The 18,534-nt window shown below is 45.5% G+C and overlaps 1 protein-coding gene and 1 pseudogene across 2 annotated transcripts; both read right to left on the bottom strand.

Moving 5' to 3' along the window:
* Nucleotides 1–1,765: 1,765 nt before the first annotated feature.
* On the bottom strand, nucleotides 1,766–6,361 carry LOC148687231 (endogenous retrovirus group PABLB member 1 Env polyprotein-like). The gene has a single exon (XM_088664198.1). It carries the CDS (start codon nucleotides 5,113–5,115, stop codon nucleotides 4,105–4,107), a length of 1,011 nt encoding a protein of 336 aa, XP_088520324.1. The 5' UTR covers nucleotides 5,116–6,361; the 3' UTR covers nucleotides 1,766–4,104.
* Nucleotides 1,766–17,834, bottom strand: LOC148687230 (uncharacterized; annotated as a pseudogene). Its single transcript, XR_015948531.1, has 2 exons — nucleotides 17,762–17,834; nucleotides 1,766–12,422 (listed from the first exon to the last, which is right to left on the bottom strand). The product of XR_015948531.1 is annotated as an uncharacterized LOC148687230 (transcript).
* Between the last annotated feature and the right edge of the window lie 700 nt (nucleotides 17,835–18,534).

Raw genomic sequence — 18,534 nt, 5'->3', positions numbered from 1 at the left:
GAGTGGGGAACAGTTATCTCTGGGTAGGAACCCTTTAGATCAGGGGTCCCCAGACTAAGGCCCGGGGGCCAGATGCGGCCCAATCGCCTTCTAAATCTGGCCCGCGGATGGTCCAGGAATCAGCATGTTTTTACATGAGTAGAATGTGTTCTTTTATTTAAAATGCATCTCTGGGTTATTTGTGGGGACTGCCTGGTGTTTTTACATGAGTAGAATGTGGTCCTTTTATTTAAAATGCATCTCTGGGTTATTTGTGGGGCATATGAATTCATTCATATATTTTTTCAAAATATAGTCCGGCCCCCCACAAGGTCTGAGGGACAGTGGACCGGCCCCCTGCTGAAAAAGTTTGCTGACCCCTGCTTTAGATGCTTCTCCAGAGAAACACTGGCATGTGGGTGAAACTGTAGTTCCAAAGTAAGACAAAAGCTGCTAAGGGTGGAAATAATAAAGTGGGCTTCTTCACTTTCCTCTCCCCCCCCCATGGTTAGACTCCCTATAACAGCCCCCAGCGCCCCATGCAGGAGCTGACCTGGGACTTATAGCAGGGCAAGGACTGAGCTTTAAGGGAGGAGAGGGTGGGTGGATCAGGCCTCCTGTTCAGGGATCTCTCCCTGGTCTACTCCAAGGAGATTCATGGGCAGGAGGGAGAAGTCAAGGCAAACCCACCAGAGATTCCTCCTCCAGTGCCCAAGGGTGGAGACATGTCTCCAAAAGGCAGGCAGCCCCCAAGTCTCTCTCTCTTTCTCCAAGATGGCTTTGATTCCTCCCCCAGGCATGTCCAAAGTGCGTTTTGGGGGCCTAATCTCTCTGCGTTCTAAAAAAGGTCAACAACTTTGGGGTAAAATCGTAAAAAATGGTCAACAATTTTGGTCGGCCCTCATGCATGTTCACTTCATTAAATCTGGCCCTCTTTGACAAAAGTTTGGGCCCCCCATCTATAGACAAAAGGGACCCACCAAGCCTTTGGGCCTCCCCCCCCCACCCCTTTGAGAGCAAACCAGGCCTCACTTGTGAATGGATGGGTTCAACAGTTCCTGGAAAGAGCCCTGAGAAGTGGCCACACCAGGTCCATGTGCCCCGATCCCCTTCTTCTCCAGGGTGCTCCAGCGACATAAACCAACTTGATCTATGCACACTAGCCTTCTGGCTTAACTTGGGTTCCTTGATCACTGCTGATGGTGACAGCAGTCATGAAATTAAAAGACGCCTGCTTCTTGAGAGAAAAGCAATGACAAACCTAGACAGCATCTTAAAAAGCAGAGACATCACCTTGCCTACAAAGGTCCGTATAGTTAAAGCTATGGTTTTCCCAGTAGTGATGTATGGAAGTGAGAGCTGGACCATAAAGAAGGCTGATCGCCGAAGAATTGATGCTTTTGAATTATGGTGCTGGAGGAGACTCTTGAGAGTCCCATGGACTGCAAGAAGATCAAACCTATCCATTCTGAAGGAAATCAGCCCTGAGTGCTCCCTGGAAGGACAGATCGTGAAGCTGAGGCTCCAATACTTTGGCCACCTCATGAGAAGAGAAGACTCCCTGGAAAAAACCCTGATGTTGGGAAAGATCATCACCAGTTGATGTTGAGGGCACAAGGAGAAGGGGACGATAGAGGATGAGATGGTTGGACAGTGTTCTCGAAGCTACGAACATGAGTTTGACCAAACTGCGGGAGGCGGTGCAAGACAGGAGTGCCTGGCGTGCTCTGGTCCATGGGGTCACGAAGACTTGGACACGACTAAACGACTAAACAACAACAACAAATTGGCTTTTTAAATTGTATTATTATTTGGTATCATCACTTTTAATTTGTATATCGTCTTACAATACTCAAAGCGGTTTACAAGCTGAAGAAACAAAGAATGTATCACCTTAAAACAATCCAATGCAATACAAAAATGTGATAATAAAACATAGCTTTAAAATAAGCAATCTACATCAAATAAAGTAACATTCAACAATCATTAGAATAGCATAGAATAATATCAGCATATAAAAATCAAACAGAAACCCACTCTTAGCAATACCGTTTCCCCGAAAATAAGACAGACCCATAAAATAAGCCGTAGCAGGATTTCTAAGCATTTCCGCAATGTAAGCCATACCCCGAAAATAAGACGTGGACCTGGCGCCTCCCAGCAACAACTCACTGCCCTCAGCCATGCCGCACCACGCGGAGCCCTTCCCGCCGGAATAAGACACCCCCTGAAAATAAGCCATAGTGTGTCTTATTGAGGAAAAGTAAATATAAGATGGTGTCTTATTTTCGGGAAAACACAGTACTAATCCCACCAACCCTGCTCCCAAACTACCACCACAACTCCTAACACCAACATTTCCAACTCTCTCCACCAACGACCGCAAGTCAGCTGGTATCTCAAAAGAAGGAAAACTATCAATTACTTTTTTTGTAATTAATTATGTAATAAGGAAGAATTTATCAAGAGCTTGGGAAATGTAGAAGGATTTGTTAGAAAGGGAAACACCTTTGTGGCTTTCAGCCATAAAAGCAACCTCACAGAAGTATCTGAAGAGAAGAGGGTGGAATGTTTAAGAAGTTAGAGGATATTAAAGATCAGGACACTCAATGGTTGCAATGCTATCAAGTGACTGAAGTCTTAAAACAAGGTAGGAAGTGTGGGGTTATTAAGCAAAGTTTTCACTTTGAAAAAGAGTTACTAGAGAACTGGAGGTGGGGTGGGGAATCAATTCCAATATTGTAAGATGCTCTTAGAATGGTGAACCCAAGACAAAATGGTTAAATCTATGCTCCATTGTTCTAGAGATGGAAGTATGGGAAAAACTAAACAAATAAAATGTAAATTTCACAGTGTGTTAGGCTTTGAAATAAAATTTTATGAAAATGATTTATACATAGTATCTGACACTAAGTAAAGTGGAGTCAGATATATATATATTTATATGTTGGAAATGTAAAGAAGCAGAAGGTATGTTTCTCCATATGTGCTGGACATGTAAAGCGGTTAGGTGTTTTTGGGAGAGGAATTATAACGAGGGGGAAATTACTTAAGGTGACACTCTTGGAAAAACCCTGAAGCATTTATTTTAGGGATAACAGGGTTAGATGTTCCAAGAAGACAGATGAACGAGAGCAGCGAGAGTACTTTATACACATAAATGGCAAAATAAAGAGATAGCTACAATTGATCAAGAGAGCGGCAGTTAAAAGTGATGGAATATGTCAAATTGGTAAATTTAACTATGAAGATAAGAGATCAAGGCAGACTTTAAGGAGGAGTAGAAACCTTTTGTTGAAGAGAATTATTGTAAACATGTACAAACACAGGTAGGAGCTGAATTAAGAACAATTGAATACTTGTTGGAGGAGTGTGGAAAAGGTAAGGTGGAAATATCTGAAATATGCAGCAATTTTAAAATTCTGCGGGGAAACCATGGAGAGGAAGTCAAATGTGAAATAAATGTGGATCTGGAAAGTATGTAGCAATTTGTAAATAAAATTTATATAAAAATAAATTATATATAAAATTATATGCATATAAAGAAATGGAAGCACTTCACGCCCTCCCTCCATTGAAACCATTTCTGCTTTTTCAGTTTGTTGGTAGATTGTTGGGTTTCAACTTTTCAGCTTCTCCTCCTTGGGAGTCCATTTATGTTTTGTAAGAACATCAGGACTGAAACTCTATCTAGACTCCATATAAGTACGGTAAGTGGTTTTCCCTTTGTAAGTTTGCTGGTGTTTGCTAAGGATTCCACTCTGACTGAATGTCGGAGAACCAGCCGACTCTTAGGTGCGAGGAAATCATGAGACGAGAGTCAAGAGTTTCAGATAGAGAGCATGAGCAGAGTGCTGAGCGAAGTGCTGAAGTGCTGACTGCCTCTCAGCCTCAGCTCCTTTATTCAGGATCTTTTCCTCGTAAAAAACATTAACCTTTAACCTATACATGACTCATACAAACAAGGAAGATGTGTAAACAGACAGGCTGGCGCCAGTGGTCCTGTGGTCCTGTGGTAAACCACTTGATTGATTACTCCCCAATAAACCTGTGCCTTACACAGAGAACTCCACCCGCACACCCCCACATCACCTCTTTCTATTTATTTTTAAGCAACAGGGTAAATTAACTCGTGGAAGCCTCGATAGGGAGTCGCTGATACCTCGCAATGAAGGCTCCACGTGAAATTCCAGTGGAGGGGCATGCAGCCTGAAACCAGGTCATACATTGACCAAAGAGGGAGGGTAAACATTGAATGCAGCAACATAACATAACCAAGCCACAGGCTAATCCTATAACCGTCAAAAGTGTTTTCCTGATCCAGGCACCGTTAGGCAACCAAGACAGCAGCCATTCCCATGGATCAAAACCCACGGCAGGTTGCAAGGGCCATGCAGCCACCAAGTTTCCCATTTCTTGTATAGTATGAGTAATGTTAGGACCATTATCTTGCACATACATGCAACAATGACTATGTATTAAGGCACATACGCCTCTTTTCGAGGCTAAAATCACATCCTGTAATTCTGTATTGATCAATTTCATGCCTTTAACTGTGTCATTGAACAAAGCCTCTGTCCAGTTAGCTAAGTGATGCAAATCTCTATAATTCATTGCTACTCCTAATAATGGCAAAATACTACGAGCTATCTGAGTATCAGTATATTGTGTTATAGGGGCATTGACTTCGTGTTTATTGCGCAAGCGGGTGTGAGAAAGAGCATCTAACTTATACACCAGTTGTATCACTACCCCTAGAGTACAAGTCCCTGAAAAAGCAGAGGGAATCTCTTTGTATGCTTTCTTACCACACAAAAGCCACAGATTTCGTTGTAACACGCATGTGGATTTCGAACTCTTCTTCATCCAATCAAACCATGAATAAAAATCACGGCATGTAGCCTGTTGGTAATATGTCATGTATCTGGTAACATTATTAATTGTTACCTTGGGCCTGCCGCTTTGGGTAGTGACGTTAAGAAAACAAGAGCTACCATTAACATACTCATAAGTCCAATTACAATAAGGATAATGACCTAAAAATCTGCTACTATCGTGATTAAAACGAAAACATCGTGGAGCTACTTCTAATAATGATAATATAACAGGGGGTGAACTAATACGATTATCTCTCATATTATTACTAATTCTAAAAGAATCATTAATAGGAATACCATGCAGTAATATCCCCTGAATGACTTGACTGTGAGGGAATATGTAAGCAAATCCAACAATCAGAATAGTTAAGCAATTTCGCAAAACTGAGAAATATCCTGTACATAGGTATTATTATTCCATATGGAATGATAAGAGTCATGTCTTTGATACTTCTGTAAAATGGCAGCACGCCTAGAGCGATTATGGCTTGCAGATCGAATAAATGGAAGGTGATCTTGATGGAGTGCAGCCATATTTAGAACACGATGCCGCCAGATGCAATGGTGTTTCAGACCGGGTGACAGGTGCTGTCCTCCAGAAAGAGTGTAGAAAGGTCTGCCTCCTCCCTCAGCGGCATCTGCGATTGAATGGGCTGAAGAAGAAGCTGTAGATGATTGCCAGGGTCGTACACAGCGTGCTGGCACCCACAGAGGGTCCCCATCGATGGCATATCCACGTCCCCAGGTATTCAGCGGTACAGGGCCACGCCATGCTGGATCCGGATGTTTCCTGAAAGACACAAGGGGGCGAGGCAGCTCCTCCTCTTTTCTAAAATGTAATTCTGCTGGAGGAAGCTGCTTATCATGTGGATATAAAAGATTAAAAAGCACTTGATACACAATATAAGATATTTCAGCAATAGGAGCGTTCTTTCCACTTAGTTGTGGAAAAAGCAGAGATTTAAAAGTTGAATGCTCAACAATTGCTTGTCCTGTAGAAGTAAAAGGAATACCATGAGTTAATTTCACATTCCACAATGTACAGAAATCAGAAAATCGCTTAGAAATATACGCAGGGCCATTATCCGTTTTGATGCTGCTAGGCTTTCCCATGACCGAAAAACAGCGCAGAGTGTGCTGTATTACGTGCCTGGCTGTCTCCCCTTTTAAGGGCGTCGCCCAGATGAAGCCCGAAGACGTGTCCACCGTGAGGTGCAGTCTTGAAAAAAGAGGCTAACAACGGGGTGAGAGTGACATCCATTTGCCAAATTGAGAGAGGGGCAATCCCTCTGGGATTGACAGCATCAAAAGGAATCATGGTAGGGGCTTTAGAACAAGAAGAACATTGCGAGACAACGTCTCGTGCCTGAGAAATTGATGTTCGAAAAGACTTGGCAAGAACCTTGGCAGATTGGTGAAAGGTGGCATGGCTCAGCAGAGGGTCAGAAAACAAAAAAAAGACCTGCTCTTGCTTCAAAGCAGCATCTGCTACAGCACCTTGTAGCAGACGCTGCAAAGAGAGAAACAATTGCAACAAAATCATCATCCAGAGCAGGGAAATGTATGCCACTGACAAGAATGTTAAAAATCTGGAGACATACTGAGTACAAACAATCAGGTTAAACTTCACATTCTGAAATAGATCAAATGCAACAAAATCATCATCCAGAGCAGGGAAATGTATGCCACTGACAAGAATGTTAAAAATCTGGAGACATACTGAGTACAAACAATCAGGTTAAACTTCACATTCTGAAATAGATCAAATGCCAAGATCACCACAGCCAATTCAGAACGCTGAGCAGATTTCTGCTCCGTTGTAAATCTTGTCTTCCAGGCCCCCTCCTCCCTCCACACAACCACCCCCCTCGTCTTTGTCCCATCTGTGAAGAGGGTGAGAGCAAAGGGTATAGGGGAGGGGGAGCACAGGGAACGGAGGAAATAGGAGACAGAGGAAAGAAAGATCAATGCCACAACACGTTGTTTTCCCTTGATAACAATGTCCATAACAGCTGCTGGAAAAGTATGTACGTTCCGCAGTGGTGCATGGGGCAAGTGTAGCCATTCAATAAGACAAACGCGAGACTGAGAAAATTCTGCAGGCCGGTAGAGAACAGCTGTGGGCAGCAATTTTGTGGCAAAAACAGCCAATGACAATAGTCCTGTGGAATCCAGGCGATCCACCATAGATTTTTGCAAATGGTGATTAATCGTTGCCAGGGCTGAATCCATATCTGGTATGATGTCTGCCGGTTGCTTATGTCCTTTCAGGGCATTGTACAAAGGTGATAGTACACATGTTGATAAGTCTATGTATGATTTTGCCCAATTCGAATGTCCTAACAGCAGTTGTAGATCCACCAGCCAGAGTACCGCTGGAAAATGCAGCTGCAGTAGAATCATAGAATCATAGAATCATAGAATCATAGAGTTGGAAGAGACCACAAGGGCCATCCAGTCCAACCCCCTGCCAAGCAGGAAACACCATCAAAGCATTCCTGACAGATGGCTGTCAAGCTTCTGCTTAAAGACCTCCAAAGAAGGAGACTCCACCACACTCCTTGGCAGCAAATTCCACTGCCGAACAGCTCTTACTGTCAGGAAGTTCTTCCTAATGTTTAGGTGGAATCTTCTTTCTTGTAGTTTGAATCCGTTGCTCCGTGTCCGCTTCTCTGGAGCAGCAGAAAACAACCTTTCTCCCTCCTTTATATGACATCCTTTTATATATTTGAACATGGTTATCATATCACCCCTTAACCTTCTCTTCTCCAGGCTAAACATACCCAGCTCCCTAAGCCGTTCCTCATAAGGCATCGTTTCCAGGCCTTTGACCATTTTGGTTGCCCTCTTCTGGACACGTTCCAGCTTATCAGTATCCTTCTTGAACTGTGGTGCCCAGAACTGGACACAATACTCCAGGTGAGGTCTGACCAGAGCAGAATACAGTGGTACTATTACTTCCCTTGATCTAGATGCTATACTCCTATTGATGCAGCCCAGAATTGCATTGGCTTTTTTAGCTGCTGCATCACACTGCTGACTCATGTCAAGTTTGTGGTCAACCAAAACTCCTAGATCCTTTTCACATGTACTGCTCTCAAGCCAGGTGTCTCCCATCCTGTATTTGTGCCTTTCATTTTTTTTGCCCAAATGTAGTACTTTACATTTCTCCTTGTTAAAATTCATCTTGTTTGCTTTGGCCCAGTTGTCTAATCTGTTAAGGTCATTCTGAAGTGTGATCCTGTCCTCTGGGGTGTTAGCCACCCCTCCCAACTTGGTGTCATCTGCAAACTTGCTCAGGATTCCCTCAAGCCCATCATCCAAGTCATTGATAAAGATGTTGAACAAGACTGGGCCCAAGACAGAACCCTGTGGCACCCCACTAGTCACTACTCTCCAGGATGAGGAGGAGCCATTGATGAGCACCCTTTGGGTTCGGTCAGTAATCCAGCTACAAATCCACTGAATGGTAGCATTGTCTAGCCCACATTTTACCAGCTTCTTTACAAGAATATCATGGGGCACCTTGTCAAAGGCCTTGCTGAAATCAAGATAGGCTACATCCACAGCGTTCCCTTCATCTACCAGGCTTGTAATTCTGTCAAAAAATGAGATCAGATTAGTCTGACATGACTTATTTTTCAGGAACCCATGCTGACTTTTAGTGATCACAGAGTTTCTTTCTAGGTGCTCACAGACTGTTTGCTTAATGATCTGCTCTAGAATCTTTCCTGGTATTGATGTCAGGCTGACTGGGCGGTAATTGTTTGGGTCCTCTCTTTTCCCCTTTTTGAAGGGGGGATCAGGGGGGATTCTGCTTGTTGCATAACTTTGTGTTCCAGGTATGTGATAGGCAGGGTGCGTTGAATTTTTTCCGGGGCGAATTTAAGCCCTGCAGAGGTGAGATCCTCTGTCAGCTGTTGCACCCATGTTTCAGGAATGTCTTTAGCGGCAAGCAATTTTGCTGTGTGGGATTCAGAGCAGATTGATTGACAGGCTTTTAACATGTCGGCTATTGCCACATTAGGTGTAGCTACCAGCGGGCGCAAAGCTTGTTTACAGTCTTCATTGGCATTATCAAAGGCTAATTGTCTGATGATTACTTCTTGCGCTGCTGTGTCTTGAACCTGGCGTCTGAGGGTATTGTACAGTCTATCTATGAAAGCGCCATAAGGTTCAGTGGGTCCTTGCCGCACACTCCCCCATCGCCCCCCTTTTCCTAACTTCTCAGGAGGAACAGACATCAAAGGCTCCTGGGCAGCTGAAATTGTGGCGTCCCAGTACTGAGGATCCAGAGCCAATTGCTGTGCAGTTGTTAAAAAATTCCCAGCTCCTGTGAGACCATCCAGGACGTCTCCAGGTGTTAACATAACAGGGGGAGGGAGGGGGGGTGCCCCTGCTGCCAAGGCTGCAACAGCATTGGCATGTGCTGCCAGTGTAGCATTATTCAAATATGTTTGGATATCATGGACCCGGCGTTGACAAGCCCAGGTCCAACTTTGCATAAAAACCATCATTTGATTTGGTTTGAGCACTGTTCTAGCCAGTAGTTTAATGTCCTCTGGCAATAATTGCTGTTGAAAAATAGTGCCAAAGAGACCAAGAGTATACGGGGAATGCAATCCATTGTCTCTTACTGACTGATACAATTCTTTGATGTATCGGAGTTCAAATTGCTCGTGCCGTGGTGCCCCCCCCCCAGGTCCCGCAGGCACAATCACAGTAGACTCAAAAGCCAGCAAAGGAGCTGCTGCTTTAAGAGATTCCTGGAGCTTTGTAGTATTCCCCCCCTCCTGCTTCACAGTGCGCACGGTACTTTGAAAAGCAGGCAAAACCTGAGAGACACAAGCTGGAGGGGGTGGGGTGGCAGACAAAGAAAGTTGCTGTTTTCCTGGCGGAGCTAAATTAGGTGGGTCCAGACCAGGAGGCATGGGGGCAGGCAATGCCGAGTAAACAGAAGGCTTCAGTGGGGGAGGCGTGCATGCGGGCGGTGCAGAGGGGAGGCTTGAAGCAGCTGCCAGAAAGATATTCTTTGGCGCCACTAGTGCCAAGCATGCTCTTATTTTTCCCCACGTAATTAAGACACGTACTCCAATGCTGGGATGAGCATGAAAATGTTCACCAAGTTTGTCCCAAAAATCTAATTCCCAAGTTCCATCCTCCGGAAACCATGGACAATGCTCATTAGCAGTTTGAATAAAAGCAATAAGATCGTCTTCTGAGGCATGCTGATTGTTAGAAGTCAGCAGGTATTTTAAGTCTTTAAGAAAACGTTTCTGTGGCACAGAAAGCGAAGAGCCCATTGTAAATGCAGGAAGAGAAAAATAAGCAATAGCTGGGAGCCAACTCACCGGGGATCCGCAGATGAGGTAGACGTCTGAACCCTTGCCGGGCGGGTGAGTAGCTGATGCAGGACCACGACGTGCGTCCTTTCAACAAAGGCGTAGAACTTTTTAGCCTCACACGGGGCACCACTTGTCGGAGAACCAGCCGACTCTTAGGTGCGAGGAAATCATGAGACGAGAGTCAAGAGTTTCAGATAGAGAGCATGAGCAGAGTGCTGAGCGAAGTGCTGAAGTGCTGACTGCCTCTCAGCCTCAGCTCCTTTATTCAGGATCTTTTCCTCGTAAAAAACATTAACCTTTAACCTATACATGACTCATACAAACAAGGAAGATGTGTAAACAGACAGGCTGGCGCCAGTGGTCCTGTGGTCCTGTGGTAAACCACTTGATTGATTACTCCCCAATAAACCTGTGCCTTACACAGAGAACTCCACCCGCACACCCCCACAACTGAAGCTCTTTCCACACTCTAGGCATTTAAATGGTTTCCCTCCTGTGTGAGTCTATTGATGTTTTCTAAGTGCTCCACTTTCAATAAAGCTCTTTCCATATTCCATACATTTAAGTGGTTTATCCTGTGTGTGAGTTTGATTATGTGAATTCAGGTTTCCACGCGTACTGAAGCTCTTTCCACATTCTATGCATTTAAATGGTTTCTCCCCTGTGTGACTCCGTTGATGCATTCTAAGTGTTCCACTCTGACTGAAGCTCTTTCCACACTCCATACATTTAAATGGTTTCTCTCCTGTGTGACTCCGTTGATGAATTCTAAGCTGTACACTGTCAGTGAAGCTCTTTCCACACTCCATACATTTAAATGGTTTCTCCCGTGTGACTCCGTTGATGGTGTCTAAGGTGTCCACTCTGACTGAAGCTCTTTCCACACTCCATACATTTAAATGGTTTCTCCCCTGTGTGACTCCGTTGATGAATTCTAAGTGTTCCACTTTCAGTGAAGCTCTTTCCACAATCCATGCATTTAAATGGTTTCTCTCCTGTGTGAATCCGTTGATGGTTTCTAAGTGTTCCACTCTGACTGTAGCTCTTTCCACACTCCATGCATTTAAATGGTTTCTCTCCTGTGTGACTCCGTTGATGGTTTCTAAGTGTTCCACTGTGACTGAAGCTCTTTCCACACTCCATGCATTTAAATGGTTTCGCTCCTGTGTGACTCCGTTGATGAATTCTAAGCTGTACACTGTCAGTGAAGCTCTTTCCACACTCCATACATTTAAATGGTTTCTCCCCTGTGTGACTCCGTTGATGGTGACTAAGGTGTCCACTCTGACTGAAGCTCTTTCCACACTCCATACATTTAAATGGTTTCTCCCCTGTGTGACTCCGTTGATGAATTCTAAGTTTTCCACTTTCAGTGAAGCTCTTTCCACACTCCATGCATTTAAATGGTTTCTCTCCTGTGTGAATCCGTTGATGGTTTCTAAGTGGTCCACTATCAGTGAAGCTCCTTCCACACTCCATGCATTTAAATGGTTTCTCCCCCGTGTGAATCCGTTGATGAATTCTCAGTTTTCCACTCTGACTGTAGCTCTTTCCACACTCCATGCATTTAAATGGTTTCTCTCCTGTGTGACTCCGTTGATGAATTCTAAGCTGTACACTGTCAGTGAAGCTCTTTCCACACTCCATACATTTAAATGGTTTCTCCCCTGTGTGACTCCGTTGATGGTGACTAAGGTCTCCACTCTGTCTGAAGCTCTTTCCACACTCCATACATTTAAATGGTTTCTCCCCTGTGTGAGTCCGTTGATGGTTTCTAAGGTTTCCACTCTGACTGAAGCTCTTTCCACACTCCATGCATTTAAAGGGTTTCTCCTCTGTGTGAGTCCGTTGATGCATTCTAAGTGTTCCACTCTGACTGAAGCTCTTTCCACACTCCTTGCATTTAAATGGTTTCTCCCCTGTGTGAGTCCGTTGATGGTTTCTAAGGTTTCCACTCTGACTGAAGCTCTTTCCACACTCCATGCATTTAAAGGGTTTCTCCTCTGTGTGAGTCCGTTGAAGTTTTCTAAGTGTTCCACTGTCAGTGAAGCTCTTCCCAAACTCCATATTTTCCAATTGTTTCTCCTCTCTCTTTCCACACTCCATTAATTTAAATGGTTTCTTCGTTATTCCCATTGGTCACATGGCCTCCCAGAATTCTGACTGCCTTCGTCATTGTCTGCTTTGGAGGGCGAAAGAGGGACAAATTCCTATTTGTTTTCTAGGAAGAGAAGAAAGGATTATTATACACATGAATTTGCACCTCCTCTTATATTATTTTTTTACGAGTAGAAATGTGGTATTGAAATTTTAATATTTCATTTATAACTTATATACTGTACATCATCTTACATATACAAGGATCTCAACCATATAAACAAAAACCTTATACCTTTAAGATATTTACAGAAATTAAATTAAAGTTTTATTCTGATATCTCTCATATTCTTGTCTGTTTGCTAACATAAATGAAGTAAAAAGAATAAAGTTATACTTCATGTCATTTCCCGGTACATATTCTCTTTCAAATTGTGAATGGACATATCATTATTAACTTGCTCTTTATTTTTTTTCTAATACAGTCTTACAACAATTCATAATAGTAATAATAATAATAATAATAATATTAATAATAATAATAATTTATTTGTACTCCACCCATCTGTCTGGGTTTCTCCAGCCACCCTGGGTACCTTCCAACAAAGATTAAAAATATATTAAAATGTCACACATTAAAAACTTCCCTAAACAGTAACTTTTATCGTTTTTCTCTTTTTCCTTCTGTCTCTTTCTTTCTTTCTTTCTTTCTTTCTTTCTTTCTTTCTTTCTTTCTGGGAGTTAAAATTAGGCGGCAATTGTAAGTGAAGGGGGGGGGGGAGATATCCAGACAGTCCCTGTTTTGAATAATACACAATGGACTCACAAGGAGGAGAAGCTTTAAGAGTTGAAACTCAACAAACTGAAAAGGCAGAAATGGTTTGAATGGAAGGAGTGCGGGAAGAGCTTCGATTACTTTACAGTGGATCCTTGGGTTACAAACGCTTCAGGTTACAAACTCCGCTAACCAAAGGGAACCACTGTATTTGTCTCCATTATTTTCCCCACACCAACAGTTATTCACTATGTTTTTATACATTTTATACACTTTGATGGGGTGAGATACCATCTGTATTACATCTTTTCTTTAATATTATAGCACGCAGTCAACTTCATGGTTGTTTTCCACAGATGTTCCCCTTCAGTCAGCAATACAGGATGCCCATATCCTGAGCCCATCTGATCATAAGAAGACAAGAAATAAGATTCCACCTAAACATTAGGAAGAACTTCCTGACAGTAAGAGCTGTTTGGCAGTGGAATTTGCTGCCAAGGAGTGTGGTGGAGTCTCCTTCTTTGGAGGTCTTTAAGCAGAGGCTTGACAGCCATATGTCAAGAATGCATTGATAGTGTTTCCTGCTCGGCAGGGGGTTGGACTGGATGGCCCTTGTGGTCTCTTCCAACTCTATCATCCTATAACTACCTTAATTTCCTCCTCCTTGACTTCCCAGCAGGGGCGTAGGAAAGGGGGGGCTGTCCCAGGTGCCATCATGGAGGGGGTGGCAAGTTATCAAGGAAGAATTACTGCTCTACTAGACCCTCCTCCACGAAAATAGCTGTTTACTTGGCCATTTTCCTATGTTGCGAGGGCTGAAATTTCAATTCAGTGGAGCAGGGTCAAGCTATTAACTGATATACATGAAATTTCAGATATAGCTATATAATCCCTCGTTTAGTAAGATAAGACCTTGGGAGCAGGCTTTTTTAAAATAAAAAATAAAATTAAGAACCGTCCTACTGCCCTACCCTCCACTGGGCTTCCCGGGTCCTGGAAAGTGAAGAAAATGAGACGTCAGCCCTTGCCTTTGCTCCGCCCTCTGCCCACAGCCGATTGGCCACCTGGGTTGGGGGCGAGGCAGAGGAAAGGCCCAATCTACTTGGCTGAGTCTCATTTTCTTCACATAGCTGACTTTCTGGGCTGCAGGGGGAGCCTGCCAAGGCCACTGCCTGTCCTGCGCACCCCCTTCGGGCCACAATCCCCCTCCCCAAAGAATGCTTTATCTCAGGGGTCAGCAAACTTTTTCAGCAGGGGGCCGGTCCACTGTCCCTCAGACCATGTGGGGGGCCGGACTATATTTTTTTGGGGGGGGGGAATGAATGAATTCCTATGCCCCACAAATAACCCAGAGATACATTTTTTAAAAAATGACACATTCTACTCATGTAAAAACACCAGGCAGGCAGCACAAATAACCCAGAGATGTATTTTAAATAAAAGGACACATTCTACTAATGTAAAAACATGCCGATTCCCGGACCGTCTGCGGGCCGGATTTAGAAGGCAATTGGGCCACATCTGGCCCCCGGGCCTTAGTTTGGGGACCCCTGCTTTATCTGAATGGATGTAGCAACCGAGTAATTTCGTTGTTCCCGCAAGGGGACAATGACAATAAAGATATCTTAATCAAAGCCCCTGCTGCCCCCAAAAGTGCTGTGCGCGGGAGAATGGCAGTGCTGCTGTCCCATTTTGCACACATGTGGCGCCGGGAGGAGCAGCTCAGCGCAGCCATGGACGCTTGGCAGGCCAGCCTCCCCTTTCCCACAGCCTCCCCTGCATGAAGCTAGGACCCCCCTCCCTCAGCCACACACCCCAGTCTTCCCTGCATGAAGCTAGGACCCCCGAAAAGCAGTTGTGTAACTAAAAGAAGATGAGAAAAATCAGCAAAGCAATTCTGTGGCTAATTGACCAATTCCTTTAAATAGGGTCTCATCAAAAGTGAAAGTAGATAAATGGGGACCGCTCTGGCGGGAAGGTAAACGGCGTTTCCGTGCGCTGCTCTGGTTCGCCAGAAGCAGCTTTGTCATGCTGGCCACATGACCCGGAAGCTGTCTGCGGACAAACACCGGCTCCCTCGACCTATAGATCGAGATGAGCGCCGTAACCCCAGAGTCGGACACGACTGGACCTGATGGTCAGGGGGCCCTTTACCTTTACTGAAATTCACACTTTTGACAACCAATCTGATGCTTTTGCAGAAAAATATTCCTAGACACAAGACTTTTATTCACTCCCCCATCTCGAGGCGAAGTACAGCAAACTCTACATTCCCACCCTTCTTCCCAAGGCCGGATTATTTACTTCTGTGTGCTTGTGTATCTGTGTCTCCCTTGTATCTGCGAGGGACTATTCTCTCGCCTTCCCTTTGATATCTATGCTACTGATTACTTCTGCCATTCTGATTTTATACAAAGTGTTTAATTTTAAAAGGATCTGAACTATAGAATAGCAGTGATAACACGTTACATGCGGGGAAACCCATGTGAGGTTCCTCTTTGTGTAAAGTCTTCAAGCTTTCCCTGCGCACGCCTGACAAATCTGCCCCATTGTCAAAATTTATCTCTCCCCCCCCCACCTCCAGTCTCCGTTGTTCTGTCCTGGCTGAGGGGGGAAACAGAAGACGGATGGCCATCGGTCAGGGATGGTCTAGTTGAGATTCCTGCATTGCCCCCCCAGGGGTTTGGCTAGATGATCCTCAGGGGTCCCTTCCAACTCTGCAATTCTCTGGTGCAGGCTTGTGCAGAGTTTTAGGTACAAGTTGGATGCAAGGCGTGAATAGGATTGGAGCCCATCTTATGCGCTTTCGGCTCGGGAATAAGTCCCGCTGATCATGATGAGACTAGATTGCTGCTGTGCAGTCCTGTTTTTTAAATAAATGTTTTCCTTTTCAGATAATACAGAGCATGGAGAAATCCCAATAAATAAAACCTCCCCTTCAGCAATTTTCAAGCACTACTACAGGTTCCACATAATATCTGTACTGCAGTGCAGGCGCTGTCACAGTACTTTGGAACTCCCCGCCTCTTGCAACAAAGCACGTGCCTTTGCTATACTCTTTTCAGGCACCTGCAAAAAGCATTCTTCTTTAGGCAAGCATACCTAGATGCTTAGGAAGTTGAAGTAATTTTAATATTTTAGCTTTTGTATGTTTTAAAGTAGGATTGTTAATTTTTATTGATTTTAATGCTGTGGTGTTTTTTGTTTTGTTTTGATAAACCACTTTGCAGATTTTTAATAATAAATTTTATTAAATTAATAAACACCACCTCTCATGGGAGTCTGTTCCCCTGCCCAACAGCTCTTACTAAAGCCTAGATTACTGTTACCAATTTTTTGCTGGTGCAACACCCTATGGAGAGTGGACTCATGTTAAGCTAGTGGTCCACCAAGACCCCTGGATCCTTTTCACATGTCCTGCTAGTAGGCCAGGTGTCCCCCATCCTCTCTGTGGGCGGGTGGTTCTTCCTGCCTAAGTGCAGGGCCTGACATTTATTTGTCCCTGTTGAAATTCATTCTGTTACTCATTTTGTTATGCAAGGACGTGCCCCAGCGGAGCTGCTATTCCTGTTACAGGAAATCTCAGGGGAGCATTAATAGCGCAAGTTGCACCCAAATTCTTGGTCCTCATCCTCCCGAGTTTTGGAACTATGGCTGGGCAGGATCTGTCCCGCCTCAGACTGCAGGGCAGGCAGCTCACAGGCAGCTCCCAAGGGAGGAGGGTCCTGCCTGGACATCTCCTCCCCCCTGACTTGGTTTGCTTCCCCAAGTGGTGGAATCAGTGTCTCAGAAAAGTTTGGGGCCCCCTGCTCTAGACAAGAGGGGCCCACCAAGCCTTCCCTCGATACCCGGACGGAGCCAGGAGCGCCCCAGGGATTCCTGCCAGGGGGAACCCAGAACACCCAGAGGGGCACGGAATGGAGGCCTCGGTTCAACTCCCAGCCCTGCTTGGGGATGGGGGTCCTCATGGGGACCCCCCTGGAGGGCCTCCCATTTCTATTCCCTCAAAGGCGCCCGGGGGGGGCACAGGGGAGCTGAGCATCTCCTTGCGCTGCAAAGGAGACCTTGCAATGCAAACCCTGCTGTTGCTCCTTCTGCAGAAAGGCCCCCCCTGCACCCCCACCCCGCTGCATTTCCCATGGTAAAAGGCAGGAAGGTTGATTTCATTTGGGGGGTGGGGCTTGCAATGCGAACCCTGCGAATGGAGGGTCCCCGATGACCCGATATGCAACCGGATTGCATGGGTCGGGCCCTCTGCAGATATCGCCCAGGAAGTGAGTTGTTCTTGGGCGGTTTCTGCCCCCTTCCTCACCCCGCTTCGCCCCCTTCCCCGCCCTGCAGCTCTACCTCTTTGTCCTCTCTGCTCCCCCTTCGTTGCTCGCTATTCTACTCCGATTTCCTTTCCTGCCGCAATATGTAAAGGGCTGAGGGCTCTCCAAGGATGCGCTCCCTCTGGGGGAGGGGCTCCTTTATCCCAACAGGACCTAAATCAGCCCCTCCCCCGCTCGACTGATCCACAGAAAGAAGGAGGAGGGGGGCACTCCCCTACTTTACTTTCATCCCCCCACCTCGCCCAAAAGCCTGTCCTCCCTTCCCAGCTGCCCTGTTTGCTGATTCAGGGGGAGGAAAAGGGCATCCTTCTCCCCCTCCCCACAACCCCAAATCTCCCCATACTGTATATATTCCACCTTTTTTCCCCTCTTCCTCTTCCTCCTCTGCAGTCCTGCTCCTCTTCTGGGAATGTGGATGGAGGCCCCTCCCCCTCCATCATTGCCCCCCTTCCCCCCTCCAAACCTCCCTGCCTCTCTAGGAAGCGGAGCTCACTGACCCTTGGGGAGGAATGAGTGACGCCCCCCTCCCAGAAGACACAAATTCTCATCCTTCCAAACAAGCTCTGAGTATCCTGTTTCTTTCCTGATAATTTCCCAGGTTCGATCCCCGGAGACGGCAGAGAATGAGACACCCCCCCCCCCACTTCCCAAAAAGTCCTCCTGGGCACGAAGGTGACATTCCCCCTTCATCTCTTTTAATCCCTTGCCGGGAGGAGGGGAGTTGAGGACCCGGTCATTTTCACACCCATTTCCCCTCCTGGGGGAGGCAGGGCCGTGGCGTAGGGTGTCCCCTTTACAACAGCCCTGCAAAGTAGACCGGAGTTGTTACGCGCGTTTGAGGCTTGGAAAAGTGACTTACGACAACCCTAAATGGTGTTATCCTTTGCCATTATATAAACATACCCGCTTATTTTATGTGAGCTGCTTGGAGGACAGTTTTGGTTCAAAGGCAAGATTGAAATACAGTGTCCCCCCCCCCTTTCGTAACAAAGAGATATTCCACCGCCCCTCCTCTCCATGGGCTGGCCACCTCCAAATCCAGGGCCCTCCCCCTTCCTTTCCCCCTTCTCCCCGCGGCCCCTTTGAAGAGCCATAGCATCACAGAATCTGAGAACTGCAAGGGCCTGAAG

This window comes from Zootoca vivipara, chromosome 2 (genome assembly GCF_965207765.1).
Source record: "Zootoca vivipara chromosome 2, rZooViv2.hap1.1, whole genome shotgun sequence".
Taxonomy (NCBI): domain Eukaryota; kingdom Metazoa; phylum Chordata; class Lepidosauria; order Squamata; family Lacertidae; genus Zootoca; species Zootoca vivipara.
Note: the sequence above shows the minus strand (reverse complement) of the source record. Positions and strands in the feature narration are given on the sequence as shown.

Coding starts and splice junctions, on each gene's coding strand:
- LOC148687231 (XM_088664198.1), bottom strand. CDS start 5,115: ATGAGAGATAATCGTATTAGTTCACCCCCTGTTATATTATCATTATTA.